General features: G+C 44.4%; 1 protein-coding gene across 6 annotated transcripts in view; it reads left to right on the top strand.

The window, feature by feature from the left end:
• Positions 1-21,042, top strand: part of LOC120816481 (uncharacterized) — a 65,678-nt gene that overhangs the window by 24,579 nt on the left and 20,057 nt on the right. For 5 of the 6 annotated variants that reach the window (XM_078098860.1, XM_078098863.1, XM_078098862.1 and 2 more), the window contains one exon: positions 12-1,262. In XM_078098860.1, coding sequence (XP_077954986.1) covers positions 12-1,262 — 1,251 coding nt within the window. Of the gene's footprint in view, positions 1-11; positions 1,263-13,803; positions 15,683-21,042 lie in introns of those variants that run through there. The other variant, XM_078098864.1, reaches the window with a different exon arrangement.

Below are 21,042 nucleotides of genomic sequence, written 5' to 3'. Positions count from 1 at the left end.
CTCCTTGGCAGCTCCCGTCCTACCTCCCAGCGGCTCAATGGACGACAGCAGTCCCACTTCCTCTGCCTCCGAACCCCTCAGCCCTGAGAGAGTTGGGCCGGGGGGCGAGGCTGGCAAGGAACAGCAGAGGCGGCGGAAGAAGAAGAGGAAGGGCCGTGACCACGTCTACGACTTCTTGGCAAGCCAGGAGCAAAACGTCGGCCAATCAGACAAGCAAGGGAGGCAGGATAAGGGCGGCCTGGAGGTGGAGGATGACGAGGACGACGAGGGGAACTGGGAGTGGGAGATCAGAGAGAGTGGAGGAGGGGGTAGAGTGAAAGGCAGGAAGACTAAGAGTCGGGCAAGACTTCCAGAAGAGTGGGGGGTGACCCAGCCGCCCACTCTCCCACCCCTGGCTACAGTAGCTCCAACCACGGCAACAACAGCCAACTCTGGTCTGGTCTTTGACTCCAGAACTTCCGATTCCAACCCGGGCTCTGTTTTAACCTCGCCCCCTGAACAAATTCCTGCCACTTTCACCAACCGTTCCCATGCTAGCCCCGTGACAGATGCATCTCCACGCTCCTACGAGCCGATGTGTGTAGACGATTTTGCCTTGTCTAATAAAGATGGTCAGAAAGCAAATCAACAGAAGGTTTTGGCGGGCAAGCTTGAATTTAAGGGTAGTCGAGCTGGGGATGATAGTTTAGCATTGATTAGCGGGGACAATCTTAGCCCCGTCTCCCAGACTTTCTCTTTCCTGGATTCAGTCCTGCAGACTCCTCCAGGTTGCACTCCCGACTCGCAAACCCCAACGCCTGTAACCTGCACCCCTTCCCTTGCCACGGCTTCCCTGACTAAGTCCACTCTGGCAGAAGTTGGTGTCCCAGCTTCACCAGGCACTTCTGTTCCGAACTCGTCCACAAGCCCATCACTGGTATTTTCTGTAGGAACACACCCTCCAGCGACTGCGGTGGGATCAGCCCTCAACGTCGATGCCAAGCCGTTTGTCCCCATGGCCACGCTCTTGTCCTCCCCAACCACACTTGGTTCTACTGCAGCTATCCAGTCTGCTACCACTTTAGCCATGCCCTTTAACCCCTCAGCTTCTTCCTGTAAGAATGAAGCCACCCTCACGGCATTATCAGACACTCCCCCCAAAAGTGTAGTCACGCCCATTACAGCCACTTCCCTCCCGTCCGTCACCCTTGCAGCCCCTCCCGTTCTCCCTGCACACTCAGAGCACCAGGAGTCCTCGTCGCGACAGCTCCCCCTACTGGAAGGTTGGTGAACTACAGGGAAGATTATGAATAATATGGGGAAAATTTGATTAAAATATTGTAGGCTAGGCTAGCTCCTGCTAGGAAGACTATCTTTTGTCTTCCTCTATGCTCTTTGTCTGTGGATTGAGCGCCAGGCCTGCTTGGTGCTTTATCCTTTCCTGTATGTATTTGTAATAACAGAGACATAGATGCAGAGCAGCTCAAATCTTGAACAGATTGATTCAAACATCTTCTTCAAATCACCTTTAAAAAATCCCTACCATTTTTTTTCTCTACCAGAAAAACATTTGTGTCCAGTAACATCACTCTTAACAGCTGTTGGCAAGAGAATGGTACAGAAATGTAGTGTATTGAAGTAGTGTATTGTCAGTGTATTGTCAGATATGCCTCCCCTCTGCATGCCTCTGTATTCCTGTTACCATGATCATAGCAATGTCATTACTTGACCTACTGCTTCTGATAGCGGTGCTGTTTTGGCTTGCGCTACTATCTACTGCTTCATGTGATTGTAACCTTCCACCATCTCCTCTCTGTCTATATAATCACATATTTTCTGTAGAGGCACAACTGGTATTTGAAGGTATTGTAGAACATTCAACAAAGTAGCTATTCTCACACATACCTACCAACCTCAAAACAGGGTAGAATAGGATAATGTTTCCGTCACACTCCAGTTGTACACCCATTATGAAAGTTGTCATTTGATTGAATGGGCCTCATTAGTCATTGCTAGCTAACAGTAAACTGATCCTAAAGTGAGAGTTACAAATTGAAAGAAATAACTAGGTTTAGACTTAAAAAAACACATGGTTGAATTGACGATAGGATTGTAGTTTGTATGCATGTACAATTGTAGATAGCCCTGTGTTTGTTTGACCCATTAGTGGTGCCCTGTGCAACCTTTAAACGTGTCAGCCCGTCTTCTTGCATTTCTATCGGTGATCAACCATGTGAACAGACAATAAGATGTTTAATTTAGCTGATATCATTTGAAGAGGGCAATTCTATCAAATATAAAGTATTTGATCCCATTAAATAACAATTGCAATTTGACATAATATATTATAGCTCAATCTTCCCTTGATAGATGTTTTCCAGTATACAACTGGATAGTTCCATGCTTAATTCAATTCATTTTATTTTGTATAGCCTAAAATTGCAAATTACAAATTTGCCTCAGAGGGCTTTACAGTCTGTACACATGCGACATCCTCTGTCCAGAAACCTTCACATCGGCACAGGAAAAACATGAAAAAAAAAGGGCGGAAACCTTAGTGAGAGACAGAGGAGGATCCCTCTCCCGATGGACAGACTACAATGGATGTCATGTGTACAGAATGAACTATGTAAAAGATGTACAATACATTCAATTCATATAACAGAGATAATTGTATGATGACAATAATAGTAATATGATTCATATTTAAAAATAATAATAATAATGATGATAGCAGCAGCAGGTGTCAGCAGGAAAATATGTGAGGCTAGAAAGCACAAATACTCTGTGGAAGAAACAAAGTTAGTAATACCCAATAATATTTACAGCAATAGAAATTGGAACATCAATGGTGTTAGAAGCGGTAGGTGTCTGCGGGCCAGGCAGGAGTCAGGACCAGGGTCCAGACAGAACCATTATTCATGGAGACCTGCAAGGGGAGACAAAAATCTGCGGGGAAGAAGCTGAATTACTGATGTGCATTAATAAAACATGAATTATTGTAGAAGAAAAGGGTGAGAGTGAGAGAGGAGCTCGGTGTGTCCTAAGAAGTCCCCCTGCAGTCTAAGCCTATAGCAGCTTAACTAAGGGCTGGTCTGGGCTAACCTAAGCCAGCCCTAACTAGAAGCAAAATCAAAGAGGAAAGTTTTAAGCTTCATCTTAAATGAGCTGAGCCAATCTTCCCACCGGACTGAAAGTGGAAGCTGGTTCCATAAATGAGGAGCTTGATAACTGAAGGCTCTGGGTCCCATCCCACTTTTTAAGACTCTAGAAACAACACGTCGGTGCAATATGGTGTTATACGGTCCTTAAGACGGTGCCTCACCAGAAAGTGCCTTGTAGGTGAGGAGAAGTACATTGCTGCAGCATTCTGAATCAGCTGGAGAGGCTTAGGAGATTTATAAGAGCAGCTTGATGATAAAGAATTGCAGTAATCCAGTCTAGAAGTAACAAACACATTAAGGTTTCTGCATCACTTTGAAACAGGAAGTTCCTGATTTTCGATATATTACTTAATTGCTTAAGTCTGATGATAACAACTAAACCACTAATATAAAACGACGCAATGATGTCACAAGATGTTGCTATCAAGACTTCCATTAAGGAAACTTAAAATATTTCTGTCACACTTTTAATGTATTGTCAAGGTTAAGAACAAATCAAGTGAAATAAAAACACCCTCAAATATCAGTGTTGTTGAATGTAATCTCCACCCGAGCAGACCCCTTACGGAGCCCTTTCTGTAATCCACTAATAACCACTAATAACAATAATGTGAACCCACCGATGGAGCAAACTGCCAACAGAGAACGCATGTCTTTAACATACATTAGACCTTCCCCGTTTCATCCCTAAAACTAACACCAAACACACACCTTTTACTCCAGGCCCTTAAAACTACCGTAAGGATTTTACTAAAACCTCTCTCATTTGGTTCGGCTACACTCATTCAGAGTGAAATACTGTACATACATTGTGCTATGACTTAGAAGTTGTTCCAACCTGATAGCTCCATGTTGTAGGGACAAATACGATTTACGTATGTAAGTAGTATATTGCATTTATTTACTCTGAAGCATCAAAGTAATACACATTTTATGAACTCCAAAAGGTTTCCTTATGTCATAAAAAATGTATTCAAATAGGTGCAGAGGTGCAGCCTCTTTAGTAGGTGCATCCAAGTTTCGAGCGGAGGTCAATAAACAGGTAAAGGCTTAAATGCAGACGCAGTTATGTCTGTAACTGTGACAGTACCAACCACAGTGTTTTCCCTACCATTATTACAGGGGGGCTCTTCCCCTCAACCAGCGCCACCGTTGCCCTCCAAAAAAGTATTTTTCACGTTTGACAATTGTCCACTGCTGGCTGCGCACGGCAGTTCCATCCTGACTTGTGCATGCACACACGTGTGAGGACGCTCCAACCAGCGGACATGGGTTGTGCGCCGCACCGATTAGCCACCCCCATTCCTGTCAGGCCGGTGCGGGTCCACCCCCACAAAGTCGTAAACCTAAGGGAAACACTGGTCTGCTGGGGAAAAGCCTGAGATGACCTCAGTCTGAGGCCTCCTCCTCCTGATGATGCTGGGTTTCTATTCCAATCTCCTTCTTTTTTTTACAGTTATTCTACATCTATGCTCCTCAGACTTTACTCACTACTCTAACTTGACCCAAACACTGTGTGTAAAATGTGTGGTAACTTGATCCATTAACGAAATTGCAGATGTTGGATGTTAATGTGTCTTTTAATGCACTGAAGCTGAGCTGGCTAACCATTGTCTTTTTCTCCCCCTTCCTTTTTTGTGTTTCATAATGACACTAATCATGCGGCTTTGATCAACAGGTAAGACACGTTTTTTTTCTCAGTTTACCTGTTGGATTCTCAATTGGAACTGTGTGAGACAGGCCTGAGCCTTTAGTGGTATAATAATAATGAGATTGTGTGGCGAATAGTTTTTCTCATTTGCTTTACACCTTATTGTGTGATGTCAACACATAGTTATTTGCATATACGATAGTAGTAGTAGTAGTAGTAGTAGTAGTAATAGAAGTATTAATAATAAGTTGAATGAACTCAAAACACTTTGGGCTTTTGTTTAGAAAGAATTAAGAGAAACTTGTTAGAACTGTCTAATAAAATGCATCCCAGGTACGTACCTCATGGTATTGTTCTGGTACACACTGCATGTCAGTGTAAGTAGTTGAAATCCGCTTGCATTGGATATTGATGAAGTATACTGCAGTTGAGGAACCTGAGCGTCGGGGGATTATGCCGCAAGGCAGTGTTTCCCAACCCGAGGTCCGGGCCCTTGGGAGGGCGACACAGAACACAAAGGGTGCACCAGAATTAACACAGTCTGGTGTGTGTGTGTGTGTGTTTTCAAACTGATGCTTGTCTGATACAAATAAATCCTTTAATATGTATTAAGTCATAAAGTGATTTACCCTTTTTGTAATTTGTTTAATATAATAATAATCATAACTTTTTTTTAAACTTGCTGCTCATTGCCAGAGCGTTTCTGCAATATACTTCTCAAAAAACACATTAGATTATTCTTGTGACTTATTGATGTGAAGGGAGATAATGTCAATAATATCTTCGGCCTTTTTTTGTGAAACACCGCGGGTTGATGAACATTTTAACACCTGGTTAAAGTTGTAACGTGGTGGCGGTTAGCTGGTCACTAGTAGCAATGCTACTGGGTTGTGTTGTTACAAATCTGTAGTGTGTATGGTCACTTCTTAGCACACGTGTCAGGTGGCTTGGCTCAAACATTGCAGACAGTGCAACACAGAGCTCTTGTTGTCCAGTGAGACTGGTATTCATTGGATGTAATAGTTATTGATGTCTAATAATTATCGAATCTAATAGTTATTGATGTTCGACTGCTTCCTTAGTCTTATTTTATGTTATGCCGCATTTTCTGTTTCTATTCATAAACCTGTGTTCTGCCTTCATATCTCCCTCCGCTCACATACATTGTTCATGTCTCTGACTATTTCGCGCTAACATAAGGAAAGGACAGGGCGGCACGGTGGCGTGGTGGTTAGCACTCACAGCAAGAAGGTCCTGGGTTCGACTCCACCCAGTGGCCTTTCTGTGTGGAGTCTGCATGATCTAAACACACGCAGAGAAAAGACGAATGGACATGGATTTGTCCTTGAGGGCCGAGCCAGCCAGATTGAATGGAAGCGAATGGTTTGAGATAATCGCCGGGTGCAGGCGCCTGTTGTTGGTCTGCGCCGGCGCGCACTGTGGATAGATCATCGTCATGCTGTGTGAGGGAGGCCGGTTGAAGAGTGCTGCTGAGTCTCAGCGCTGCCCGTTGGCTCCATCCGGTGGCTTACTGGGAGAACTGAAGCCATTAGTTTAGAGATGTTTGACTGGCATGCAGCCAGAGAGACGGGTTCAAATGATCCTTTGTTGATTTCCAGAGAGGAAACAACAAGTAATTGAGGAGTATTACAGTTTTTTCTGATGGCTTAGGCATATTTTTTGTAGCTATTATCTATTTTTTCAAAACTCCACACACAAATAGGAAAACCTTTCACCAAATCAGCAAAATATTGTAGTTCTCCTGCAAAAGCCAATAAACCTTGCTTAACTCTTTTCGTAAACTACATTCGTATAAATGTTCGAATCTAACAGTTAACACAAGCCATCACATTAGTAATCACACAATGCTACACTCTGGTGGCATGAATAAAGAACACATCTGGCCTTTATGTGCCTCTATGTGCACAAGGTAGGCAATCAGTTTGAGGTCATACTTTCGTTAACATACAGGGATTCAAACTTCAAGTATTGGTTTTTATGTCCATCCATCAACTTTCAAACCACTTGTCCTGCACACAGGGTCGCAGGGGCGAGAGACAGGGTACACCCTGGATCCTGGATTGGTCGCCAGCCAATCGCTAACACAGAGACAAACAACCATTCACACTCACATTCACACACCTACGGGGAACGAAGAGTCACCAATCAACCTGCTCCTCAGAGCATGTCTTTGGACTGTGGGAGGAAGCCAGAGGGAACCCACGCAGACAACATGCAGACCACACAGAAAGGCCACTGGGCGGGGTCAGGACCTTCTTGCTGTGAGGCGACAGTGCTAGCCGCCCTATGTTCAAGTGAAAACACAAAATAGTATTACAAAAATCAGTCTACACCGTGTGTCGTCTCTCTGGGTGCAGCCATAACATTTTGTCTACATCACATGCAATGTCCACTAGTCCAAGGCACCCGGGAAAATATCTTGAGTCTATCTGGAATTCCGTATCCCACCCTGACATGACATGATGCCTGGTCAATACCCCAGGCAATACCCACATGCCTCCTCCATTGCCTTCCATTGGATTGAAGAATGGAGTATGCAGGGAAGTTGAGTACAGTGAGGAGTGGGTGATCTGTAAACCAGTTGCAGACCAAAGCAGTCCAATGTAAACTAACATGGCCCCGTATGATGAGGTATCTGGTCTGCTCTGGTCTCTGAACATGTCAGAGAGAGCATGTCATGTAAGGTGTCCAGGAATGTAATGATGTGCAGTGTTATATGGGCCCAGGGTTGCATGATGGTGAACAACACCATTTTTACCATTTTTGCACACATAGTTATGTTACCACCACGTTGTCCTGGGACATTGATTATGGCACGGTGTCCAATAATGTTCCTGCCACGTCTCCTTGTTTTAGTGAGGTTAAAACCCACCTTATGCACAAAAAGCAGCCCATGACCCCTGGCATTTGCCTCCAGCTCCGCCACTCTCTGGACAAGACGCAGTTGTTTCACATGTTCACTGTTTCTTTCAAAAGGGATTCTGTGGATTCTGTTGCGGGCAAGTACACAACATAATATCCAAATGCTCTGTCTATAAACGCGCTGCTGTATTTCTCGTAGCCTTACGGAATTATTTGCAATCATTAGGGCCGATATCCAATTTTTGTTGTGCGGTTATTGCACCAACATTTCAGGAATCAGGGAACATTTATTGCCATAATATGTCAGACATACAAGGAATTTGACTTAGCGGTTGGTGCGTAACAGCATACAGTACGACAATGGACAACAAGACAACAGTGCACGAGGAATAAAGTAAAAAATAATGGTATGGGTTAGTAGTATAAGGCTATGGGTTAGTTTAAAATAAAGGAATAAAAGTTAGAGTTAAAAATATTTAAAAATTAAAAACAATAAAGTGCACCAGCGAACAGAAACAGTGACAAATGTGACAAATGAAAGTGACAAGTGAAAAGTGACGTGTGCAGTGCGGTGGAATGTCAGAGTCAGTTGATGAGCCCGACTGCCGACGGGAAGAAACTGTTGTGTGGCGGGAGGTCTTAGACCTGATGCCAGATGGAAGGGGCACAACCAGTTTTTGTCCGGGGTGAGAGGGGTCGGCTACGATCTTTTTAACCTGCAGGGGCGGCAGATAGCAGCCGATCACCCTCTCTGCAGAGCGGATGACACGCTGCAGTGTGCCCTTGTCCTTGGCTGTGGCTGCAGCGTACCAGACGGTGATGGAGGAGCAGAGGATGGACTCGATAATGGCCGTGTAGAAGTGCACCATCATCGTCTTTGGCAGGTGGAATTTCTTCAGCTGAACTTTGCTGATCTTCCTCCTACTTCTTCACCTCCAAGTCCTCTTGCTCTGCCTCCTCTAATTCTCCCTCTTCCTGCTCCCTCCATTGTACTCTACACGGACAGCTGACCTGTGGCTTATTTATAGTGCTTAAGCTGATTGCAGAGTGAACTAGTTAACTAAAATAGTTTTCACATGTGACAGTGGGCCAGACAATTGCCAAAATAGTGTAAATATTAGCCGAGTGTGTTGATCATTTGGAAAATGAGCGTAAAGCAGTGATTGTGCTGTGCAGTGGATTGTACCTACAGTTTTGCAAAATGTGTACAAAAATGTACAAAATTGCAAAATGTACAAAATTGCAAACTGAGTGCAAAGCAGTGTTCACTTTTGCAAACTCAGTGAGTGGTTTTGCTATAAGAATTAATAGTTTTAGAAATTGTGCTATTAGAATCACAGTTAGGGTTTAAGCATTCAGAAACAACTGTAAACAGAATGGCATCTGGATAAGGAATGCTGCCAGAAGCCAGTATTTGGCCAATCATTCCTAATGCTTTCAATGTAAATATCTATAATTTAATACTTGTGTTTTGTGTGTGTTTGTTAGAATTATTTGTCCACCAGTAACAAATAAAAAGGTATTTACACATCAGAACACTCACAGTTCACAGCTAGGCATTTCATAGCCTAGCTAAACCATACCATATTTTAGGCAGTAGACCTTGACCAAAAAGGTTGGCTGCTAAGGTACAGATATTTTGGTTTGCAGTACAGAAATGTTGAAAAATCGGTTTGAGTACATTTAAGATAATACAACACACTGTATGTGTTAAGCCAACTGTAGAAATAGAATTGTTGAAAGGTTGTTGTTTTTTTTATCTCTGACTGACTCAAAATGAGTTTTGGCGGACACACGTTAAAAAATGAATGTTGGACTTTCCTATTTGGGTGATTTGTCCCTTAAAGGTACATGACATCTGGGATCTGTACAACATCAGCAGCGCAGCTCAGCCTCTCATCTAATGACTCTCTCCCTAGATATTAGACCGCCATTTGTCTCCAGGACTCATTTCATTTCCCTACGTGTGATTGATCCATAACACCACCCCCACCCCCCCACCCCTCCCGCGTGATGCCGGTTAATGAAATCCTCCTCTTTTTGTTGCCTGAAAGCCTGATAATTATTGTTCTTTTCGCCGGCACTCTTGCCAAATGTGACTCATTGCCACCTGACATATAATGTGATGTAGAAGCCTGAAGAAGCTGTCAATCTTCTGCAGGTTTTAGAGTGTGTGTTTTCTTACTTCCCCAGTCTGTGTTTGGGTTTTTTAACCAGACCATAGAGAGGCAGAGAGTGATGGAACCACTCCGACCTACACCCCCCATACCCTCCTCTGTATTCATCCCGGATTCCTCTATTTTTGGCAGTCCCTAAGTCCACCCGCCCCCTCTGTTCCCCTCGTTCTCTCCTCCCTCCCTCCTCTCGTCTCTTTGCCCTTTCTGTCTCCTCCATCGGCATCACGTCTTCCCTCTCCAGCCCAGACTCCCTGTGTCGCTGCGGCACCGGAATAATCGCTGCAGATTGGGGGGTGGGGAGGGGGAGTCGTCAGGGAGACGTGGAGAAGTGGTTGCCCTGGAAACAAAGAGACTCGACGATCGGCCAATGGAGGGATGGAGAAGGGGTGGACCGGGTGTGACAGTCAGTGAGGTCGAAGAGTAAAAATAGAAACGCTCTGACAAGATCCCCCACCCTCTTCTTCCTCTTCCTCCTCCTCCCACCACACCCCTCCACCCCCACATGCCCCCGCAACCCCCCGCCCCTTCCTGTTTCTCTGCCAGGCACTATGGGCAACCAGATGTAGGGTCCTCTCTCTCTATCCCTCTCCATCTCCAGCTGATGTTTAACAATCCGTGACCTTCAGAGGGAGAACTAACAGCGACCTCTGGGATTGTCTTGAGCGGAGAGCCATAACAAAGCGTCCCTTCTCCTAATATATTTATTGTTACCTTACTTAATCTCTCAGTGTGCCTTCGTTGTCTTGCGTGTTAGCTGCCAGAGTTGTAGTTTGAGATATTTTTTCACTTTCACTTTGGGTTTACAAATCCTCGAATTTAGAAATTTAGATGCTTATGATTTTCAGACAGAATTCACACCGGTGGCCATTTCATACGAACATACATGCAAAATAACTTAAATTTTTAGGATGGTTATGTGTGCACTGGTTCATTTATTCCTTGAAACTGGTGAATTAACGAGAACGAAACCTTCCAGTAGTGTCTGCAGGGGGAAGATCATGTTAATGTGTTTCCTCATTAATACAAAAGGATTGTTATAAAGAATTATCTTGGTGCTATTGTGTCATTTGTATCATGAACAAATGTCAGTCCATTTCGCAACAACTTCCCTACCTTGTGTTTTAGAACACGATGATGCAGATTTTGACTGAATCCTCAGAAATGTCCTAAAACAGTTGTCCACTTGCGTCAAACAGGACAAAGTAGTGCAAAGGGACTGTTTCCATCTACAGAACAATCCACACCCAAAGATCCTTCTCCACGCGCTGTGGGAACTCAACACAGGCTTAACTTAAGTACCTAACTAAGTATTGTAAAAGTACAATTTAGCCCCTCTAATTCTATTGATTTTCATAATGGCCATCTCAGGGGCTCAAGACTTTCAAAGCAGATGGTGTTCATGGGATTGAGTTCAGGTACACTACAGGTAACGTGTCCATGGAACGAAGGAACAAATTTGACCATAGCAACAGTATTGTGACTTTGGCACAGAGGAATATATATATTGACAATAGAAAAACATGGTGATAAATCCAGACATGAAGCGAAGAGAACACGATAAAGAGGAAGAAATTAAGGCATAGTTGGTTGCACCTGGCCGGCCTTCAGCGGTTCAGTTATGGCAGAGGTCTTAACAGCGGAACCCTGATGAGTGTCTAGAACCTGCATCAAAAGGTTGAGTCATTTCAAATATTTTTCTGGTACGCTGTTGAAATCCACTGTCAAGTCAACTTTGTCATCGGTCATCACTTTTCAAACTCTGAAACCAGTCAAATATGGAGTTCAAGTTGTTAGCCACAGCTAACTCCCTGAATCCAAAGCAACATCCCCTGATGCGTGGAAATCTACTGTAGGGAATCTTCCGACCAACGTAGGCGGGCTGTACCGCATCACCATAACACAACACAGCAGTTTGGTCTGCAATCACACACAGTAATGGCACAACCTCAACAGGATTAAACCCACTTAGTTGTTCTCAATCAAACCGGTCTCTTGGACAGATGAAGAGGACTCTGCTAGTGGAGTGACCGTTGCCTCTCTGGAGGCATCATCCAAGGGTCAGTGACATAACAGCCAATAGAGAAGCGATGAACACATGTTGGCTTCATCAGCCACATGAAAGTGATCCGGAGACAATTGTCCCCTCGTTCCCCACAACTGTCAAATCTACAAATTGCTCTGCTTTCACTAGGAAAACCCGTTTGAGTGTCAGCAGAAGCCTAACCCAACTACCAGAAGGACTTTTGTACATCATGCACATTCCACGTCTATTGAGGCCAAACATCTAATGTCTCCCTCTTCTTCTCCCTTCGTGGTTTACATTAGGCGTCACTTTGAACATTGTGAAGGCTCCGGGACCCCAATCTTGGTTTGAGATTGATAGGGAGCAGGGGCGGACTGGCCATCGGCGATTTCTCCGGTGGGCCACGGAGTGTTGGGCCGGTCCAATACCCACTTCCGTCACCCACCGGCCCTCCTTCTGACATCGCCAACTATATTCTATGCTTCACAGAACATGTTAAGTTTACTGAAATACCTGAAGCCAATAATCACTGACTGAGATTTACAGTGGGGGGAACAAGTATTTGCCCATTTCTCAGGTTTTCCTACTTACAAAGCATGTAGGAGTCTTTTTTATCATAGGTACTCTTCAACTGTGAGTGACGGAATATAAAACAAATCCAGAAAATCACATTTATTTTGCAGTTTAAGGCATGATACATCAGAAAAGCCACACATAATACTTTATACAGACACCTTTGTTACAGACATCATACGTTTCCTATAATTCTTGACCAGGTTTGCACACACTGCAGCAGGGATTTTGGCCCACTCCTCCATACAGACCTTCTCCAGATCCTTCAGGCTTCAGCTGTCGCTGGGCAACACAGACTTTCAGCTCCCTCCAAGATTTTCTATAGATCGCAGGAGAGACACAAAGGAGACGGTATTGAATTATCGTCAGTATCGCGTATCTTAATATTTATTGCAGTTTTTAATTTTAGGCGTCTTTGTGATTGAGTTTGACACCACTGGGCACGTCTACTCAACTCTTGCGTCACTCGCTCACAGTGGAAGCCTCTTTGGAGCGCCAACCGGCAGCACGTCACCAAAACGTAAATCCTTTTAAGGAGGAACTGAAAAGCTCAGGGAGACAAAGAAGAGATGTCTGGTGGAAGGGGCATTAAAATATTAAAAAAAATCTCTGACTTATTTGGGTTACCACGGACTGGTGACCCAACTTATTGATTTGTTATGCACCTTCAACTACGACTGTCTATAATGGTATCGTAGTTTTTTTTAAACATACCCATCCCTCTTCTATTCATGAAAGCAAAATGCCAAACTTTTAGAATGTTACAAAAATTACAACCAAGCCACCAGCACAACGTAAAATTTAGACTTTAAAGAAGATTATGTATATGCGATGAATTATACTTTTATTCAAGTGTAGTTCACTAATCACGTCAATGGAATGACGATAAGCTAATGAAAATAAAAGCTTTACAAATTAAAAACTGTGAAAGCACAAATGAATCAAGCATAAATCAAGAAAGGAGCAAGTTATTTCATTATTGTCATGACATCAACGTGGTAAATTATAGCCTCAAAAGCCTTTTATTGTGGCTATTTCATAAAAATGTCCTTGTCTCTCACTCTGAATCAACATGTGAACAGTGGCTGTTAAATAGCGACTCAGTAACTGTGACAACCATTGATCTGTTTATGTGCGTCTGTGCTATTTTACATGGCTGTGCACGATCATGGTTTGTCATGTCTGTCACCTTTGTCGCTAAGAACAACTGGGACACAATTTTGCACCACAAGCGAATGGGGGAATATTCTGGGCTGTCACGTGACCATGTGATGTCAGAGAGAGAGAGAGAGAGTGAGAGAGAGAGAGAGAGAGAGAGAGATGCAATTTAGCACCACAGCTGATCCGTGCAGTGCTCAGAGAGAAGCGGAGACCACCAGACACACACACACTTCTCTCACTTGCACTCCTTTTTGCCTTGCCTGGAAGCACACATACACAAATGTACGCCACACACATCGGCACAGTTACTCACCACTCTGAGGCATCACATGAAAAAAGGATGTATTCCGTCCTCTACTTTTCAAACTCATAACACTTTGGATACTGAGGATATTTCTGCCTGCAGGACAAGAGTAAAAGGACACTTGCTGGAGACAGAATTCAGCAGGAGACAGCAGGAACACTGAAGACTGAGAAAGGTTATCAAAGAAAGTCAAAGGAAAAGTAAAGAAGAGAGGACAGAAGAGACAAGAAGGAAGAGAGTGAGAAAACGAGACCTAACAGTGCGGCACAATGTCCTTCCTGTCTGGCTCGCCCTGGCAGCAGCCTGGCATTATTAATGGAAGCAGCGGGTACGGACAACCTTCCAGTGGGCATCAACAGCAGAACCAACCTCCTACTGCCCTCCCGGGGGCCAGCATCCCTGCAGTCATGGCCTCCTCGCCGCTGTCACCCTCAAGCCCGGCCTCTGACAGACGGAGCGACCGGCATCGCCAAGGCCAGCCAGCACCGGGGGGGCAGGTCGCTGGCGCAACACATCGTGGGTCCGAAATAACTTTGACGGTGGACGAGGCGAAATCGGGGCGGGGCAGGGCTGAGGAGCCGTTGTCTGGGACAGTGGCCGAAGCACCGGGGATTCCAGAGCTGAAGGTAGAGGATGAGGGGTCCAGAGGGGGGAGACCAAGGGAGGAAGGATATAGGATGGGATGGACTGGGGGTTCATTAGGGAGTGCGGGACAAAGACCCAGCAGCCCCCTTTCCTCTCACTCCTCAACTTCCTCTACATTGCCTTCCCCTTTTATCCCACCTGGGAGAGTCTTCCCTAATTCTTTGCCGGACCGTACAGCCGCATCAAACTCTAAGTTTGGACAAGATCATCTGCACCAAAACTATTTAGGCATCAAAGATGGATCTTACATCCAAGGATCTCAAGTGTCCGCCCAAGACCGGAGCAAGCTTCCTCCTTCAATGCAGGCACCAGGGCAGAGGGAGAGAAACACATTGGACCCCTGCACTGCAAGTACCAGATCAAGTCCAGGAAATACAGAGGATAAAGAGAAATCAACGTCCTCTACGTCTCCCGGCCTATTTGGAAGTCTGAAGGAAAATTCAGTTGAAGATTTAACTAATCAAACGTTAAAGTCATCTTTAGCAAAGCAAAGTGTTGATGTCCTACCTACTGATAATACTCCCTCTACTGCTAACCAAACAGTAGGTCAAGATAGAACAGGCCTACCTCTGGGTACGGGGAAGTCAGGGTCATGTACTCTACCTAGCAGAGACATGACAGGTGTGCTTGATGGCCAGTCACACAATCTTATCGGTGTTGAAGACAGGAGAATGGGATCGTGTGCTGCCTTAAGCGGAGAGACCAAAACTAGCCACAGCAATGAACTGCCCCAGCGGACCGCAGTGAGACGGGCGATGTCCGACTGTTCTCACCTGTCTGTTCCCATGGTGATGGCCAGAACGTACCCCACAGGTATGGGAGGATTGCCAGCAATGACGCCTAACGTACCGAATTTCGCCCTGTCGGAAACAGCATGCCCGCCCCGGGGGCCATACCCACACGTGGCTGTCCGGCGCTCACTCACAGTCACTGACGCCACAGATGCTGCAGCCGCAAAGGCCACGATGATGTCATCCCCGTTGATGACGTCAGCTGCATTGCCATCTTCTCCACCTCCAAAGAGGCATCATGGGAGCTGCGAGACCAATGTTTTACTTCCTGTTCCAGTTCCTTCTGGAACGTCCATGAACAGCATCCAAGATAGCAAACTGAACACAACGGGTAAGTTTCCCATTGTACTCGTATGTTCGGTTAGAATTTTTCTGTCGCTCCTGAAAAACTAAACAAAACACTGGCAAGACTTGTTTTGTTCTTCCGTTTACTGTTTACGGACCATTCGTCAGAAGAAATGGGTGCAATCTGAGAAAAGATTGACTTTTACGCAAGCTTACTTGTTACATGTTCTCTACACCATCAACAATCTCCACCAGTATCAAAGTGTACCTTTGAGATGCACAAAAGCCACAGAGCGGCGACTTTGTTCCTTCCGCCTTACCCCCTTTTACTTGCAACTATAAATCTAACTTTAAATCACTTACACCCTCATGGTAAGCTGTTCCAGCTCTAATGCTGCTTCGCCTTCCTTTTCCTCTGTGGAGCATGTGACTGATTATACAGCTACGCTCATGACAGCAATGGCAGCAATGTCCACACTTTGTCGGCAAGGGGACTCAAACCGGTCCCTCTCTTGTTGCCAAGCCTACAGACTGTGCTTCTGTGTTTCCACTAGGTCAAAGGTTAATTGTATGTAGGTAATCGTCTTCTCCTTCATCCGATCCGGGTTGTAATGGTCTTAATCAATAGGTGAAAACGTGTTTTTCAGTGGTTTACAACCTTGCAGGGGACATTGTTCAGTGGTAGGGGGAACCAGATCTCCCCTGTACATTCATGCTCCGTACACACAGTTTGTTTATCCGCCTGTGGAATGATATCCATCTATCCGGCCACGTGTTCTGTTTTTCAGTCTGCAGCCGACAGAGGAAGGATGGGGCATTGATTAGACATCGACTGTACTCATCCAGATATAGAGCAGCTATTCCAAGCATGCACGTATGTGTGTATGTAGGTGAACAGCTTCCACTGACGCAAATCTTACAGATTTTCACAGTCAGGCGCCTCCGCAGACACACAGACAGCAGGAAGTGCGCTCCGTTTGTACGGAGATAGAAATAGATCACAGCTGTACAGCAACACACACACAGGGGAGGGAGGCTTGAGCGAACAGGGCTACGTCCCTCGTTTAAAACGCTGTTTGATTTCTTTCTTCAAGTTATTTTATACAGCTGATTTTCAAAATAATATTCCAAATGAAGCTTACTTAGTTATAAGGTCTGCTTGCACAACAAATACTTGATGAGCCGAGGGGAAAGAGGGTTCAGACAGTCTGGCACGCTGTCCTTAGGACCCTGGCGGCTGTCTTTCAAACCGTTATTACAAAAAGTCTGCAGTTGTTGCAAACTTGCAATGTTTTTTCACTGTGGTTTAAAACTCCTTAAGTAGTTACTTAGACAGAAAACAAAACAGCAGAACAACAGGTGCGTTTGTTGACAGTGCAGTCAAATTATTTTCCCTGATTACACACCTAACACTTTTCTATTGCTGTCGTGCAATATTTGAGACTGATCTGCTGCAAATCATGACCTGAGCAGGCCGCCTGCAGTAACGTAACCTTGCACCAGCTCCATGTCTGTGTATGTTAGTCGTGCTCTGATTGTGGCCGTCAACTCTCCCTCTCTGCCTGTCACAAACACACGCACACAGTGCGTCGCCAGCAGCTGTGTATTGTAGCGTGCTATTTGATGTTCTCAGCCAGCACTTCCATGTTGCATGGCCCATATTGGGTGGAGTGGTACAGCGGTGTAAGGTGCTGCAGCGTCAGGCAGGACTATCATACCATGCTACGGGTTATAATAGTCCTGCCTGGAGGGAATTATGTTTTTTATAAAATGACCATCAACTGGCTGCATGAAATTCAGATTCAGATCAGAATATTTTTTCATGATTCAACGTTCAAATACACAATACAATAGTCCCTCCTGGGCGGCAGTTGCTATAGGTAGGCTGTTGCTATGGAAATTACCGCAGAGACACTATTGGATAGATTTGTTACATGGTTATTAGACAATATTATTTTCCTATTGATCGGATCATCACAGGTTTACACCAATTCAACTGGAATAAAAGTCCCTTTGACTGGAACAGCCCCTTCCCAATGAGGCAGGATTTTTCTGACTGGGTCCTATTATTGAGGTCATTAGTGGCGTATTAGGAACCATGTAAACGGATCAAATGAGATGTGGTTGGAAGCGGAAGAAAGAAAATTATTCATCTGACATCTCGGCTTCTTTCGCATTCATTTGGATATTTTTAAAACTGTCAATCATGAATCCAACCATGAACCAACCATCAACCATCAGTGGTTTAAAAGCCTGGGTGTGACCGTGTGCCAAAAAGGATCAGAAGATAATTGCCACACATCCAGAGTCAACAAAGCAAAGAACTACATTTGTAATGAGCTTTTACAACATAGAGGCATTTCCAATTGCTTCCTGGAAATCCAATGGACAATAATATTGCAGCATGACATGTTTTCAGGACATTAAGATTCATGAGGAGATGGTCGGTGTCACTGGGAGGCTTCGTAAAACAGCAGCAGGTGACAAGTCCTCATCACCGGCAGCTGGTAGAGGAATTCTGATGAGCGGACTGGAGCTGGCTTTGTCCCAGCCCCACGTCCACACTAACGAGGGGACACGCTCCATGTAGAAGCCTCCATTGTTGGAGAGAGATATAAAAGAAAAATGCACAAAGACATTGTAGGGACGGAGCTGCTGTTACGCACCAGACGTCTGCTCAGAGGGAACATGAGGACATGAGGGGACATGAGGGGACACGAGGGGACAGAGTTGCCACTGTTCTGCAAGAGGTGTCTTGGTGGCGACAAAGAGCCCCTCGTCCCACTCTGTCCCATCCGTCCCTTGTCCCTGCTGAACCTCGTCAACCTCCCAAACCCAACTTCACCTGTCTCCTGTTTAACCTTGTGCTTCCTCTGAGGAGGACAGATGGGCCGTGTGGTGTTTTTGCATAATGCAGATGAACACTAAAAGGCTGCACAAAGTTAACGAGTAACAGACCTTATAGGAGAAAATAAATCTCTCACTTGCACACTCAGGTTAAATAAAATACAACTACATCTAAGTGAATATGACTTTCATTGAAACCTACTATACCAACATCATGCAGACCTACAGTAGAACTGGTCACTTGGGACTGAGAGTAGGCATGTCACATCTCATCCATCCTCTTTGCCCCCACCATTATGAGGCCTAATGCCAGGAGTAAACTTACTCAAACCTCTAGTTTGGAGAGAAGCTATAAAACGTATGCTGTACACGGGAGTATCTAACTCAACTTAACAAAAATGCAAAGATGTAACCAAACATGCAAACATCAGTGCGTCGGTGCTACAGTGGTGTGAGTGATTTATTGTGAAGTCTTTTTTCCAGTGGGCAGGAAGGATCTGCTGTATCTCTTCTTAGAGGAACTGGATGAGTCGACAGCCTGCTCCTCCAAGCCCAAGATAGCAGCAAGCATGCAGGCCTTATGATGTCATCGCTCAGGCTTATTATAGTCCACAGATACAAGGTTTTCTGTCCCTTCTCTTTCATTTTGTACTGATTGCAGTCGAGATATACTGATACTTTTACACAAATATGGCAAAAAAGGTTTCTAAAATAAATGAGCCACCCTAGCTTTAAATGGGGTCCACAGCCTTCCCTCAGGATGAGCTGCCCCCCTCCTACCCCTCACTTACCTCTTTCTGTCGCTGAAAAATACTCCTCAACCACTTTTTGATTGGTCAAAAAACAGACAAAGCTATTATAATCTGCATACAGATTACAGATGACCAAGTGTTGGAGAGAGAAAGGAGGAAACGCAGCCTGAGGTTTATAAAGATGCTGAGACGTCACCTCCTCTACCCAGCGTTGGCTGTGACCTCACTCACTGATGCGTCACCATAGCAATGAAATAACCTGGTTTAGCCTGTCAATCGATCCGACCCAGAATGATCTGCTGGTGCGACCTACATAGAATCACCCTCATGGACGTTCAGAGCTATGAATAGCTAAAGTGCAGTCCCAATGTTTATTTGATGTGATGGATTGCGTCAGTGAAAACACAATTATAGAAAGAAGACGCTATCTGTCAAATATGCAGCTTTGTTGTTTTTCTTGTATTCAAACATCTCTTTATTTTTGCCTTTTCAACACAGACAGGATACACACACACACACATATATATATATGTATATACACACATATACATATATACACACACCTACATACATATATACACAAGAAAGAAAAATGGGAGGTCTGGATGGCTTTGTCCTCTCAATAACGAGATAAATGCTGAGAAAATATTCAATCCAATTAATTTTATTTTGTAACGCCCAAAATCGCAAATTCCAGATTTGCCTCCGAGGGCTTTACAGTCTGTACACATGTGACATCCTCTGTCCAGAAACCCTCACATCGGCACAGGAAAAACTCAAACAAAAATGAAAAACCCTTCCATGGGGAAAAAATGGAAGAAACCTCAGGGAGAACGTCAGAGGACGATCCGTCTCCTGATGGACACACTACAATGGATGTCATGTGTACATAATGAACAATGTAAAAGATGTATAATACAATAACAGAGATGATTCAGATAATTGTTAGTAAGCAGGTGTACGACAGGACCAATGCAGGGGACCTTCATGTGCTCTTCTCCTGTACTGTCGTTGATGTGTGGAACATCTTCCATTTCCTTCCCTCTTCACGACATTGCTCCTATTTGGTTCTTATTTTGTGGGTTAACAGTTCCATATGATTCAGTGTCAATCTTCACCCTTGCCTCCAGTGTTGGTGGTTCTATCCTGTGTCCTCTCTTTGCAATGCTAGCTTTACTAGCTGCTAGCACAATTTTTAGCAGATAAGGTAAAGAAGCATACATGACTTAGTTATGTCATTTGACAGTGGTTGTATGGACATTGCCCCAAAACTCTACAATTTCCAGACAATTCTGTATTTCTTTGAGTTGTAAACTCCCATTATGGTTCTAATTATTCCATTTTTACCCTGGTTAATTTCGTGCTCTGTTTTTCTGTCAAAAAGATCCCTTAATTGTAGATATCTGAACTGGTTATTTAGCGTGTATTTATCTTTCAACTCGTGGAAACTTACTGCACTTCCATCTGTAATAACATATTGCTGTTATTCCATAAGACATCCGTTGTTTAAACCTCTGATCAAGAATCCATGGAATAAAATGTGTATCATAAGCAATCCATTGTAGGGGCCCGAGCTGCTCCTCTTATCGGTGGTTCCTTGCCACTTTAAACCACAGCTCTGAAGTAAATCGAGTGACAACGTCCATCTGAAATTTGAGCTGCCTGTTAGTATGCCCGGAAGTTTGGTAGTGACATTCGCCCTTCATATTTTCCACTCTGTAATGCTTCATATTTGACTCTCACACATATAAATCTAGAAATAATTTTATTTATTAAGCTATTCAAACATTCTGTTGGTTGTCAATGC

This window comes from Gasterosteus aculeatus, chromosome 3 (assembly GCF_964276395.1).
Source record: "Gasterosteus aculeatus chromosome 3, fGasAcu3.hap1.1, whole genome shotgun sequence".
Lineage (NCBI taxonomy): Eukaryota > Metazoa > Chordata > Actinopteri > Perciformes > Gasterosteidae > Gasterosteus > Gasterosteus aculeatus.
The sequence above is the reverse complement of the archived record's forward strand: the minus strand, read 5'-3'. Positions and strand labels throughout refer to the sequence as shown.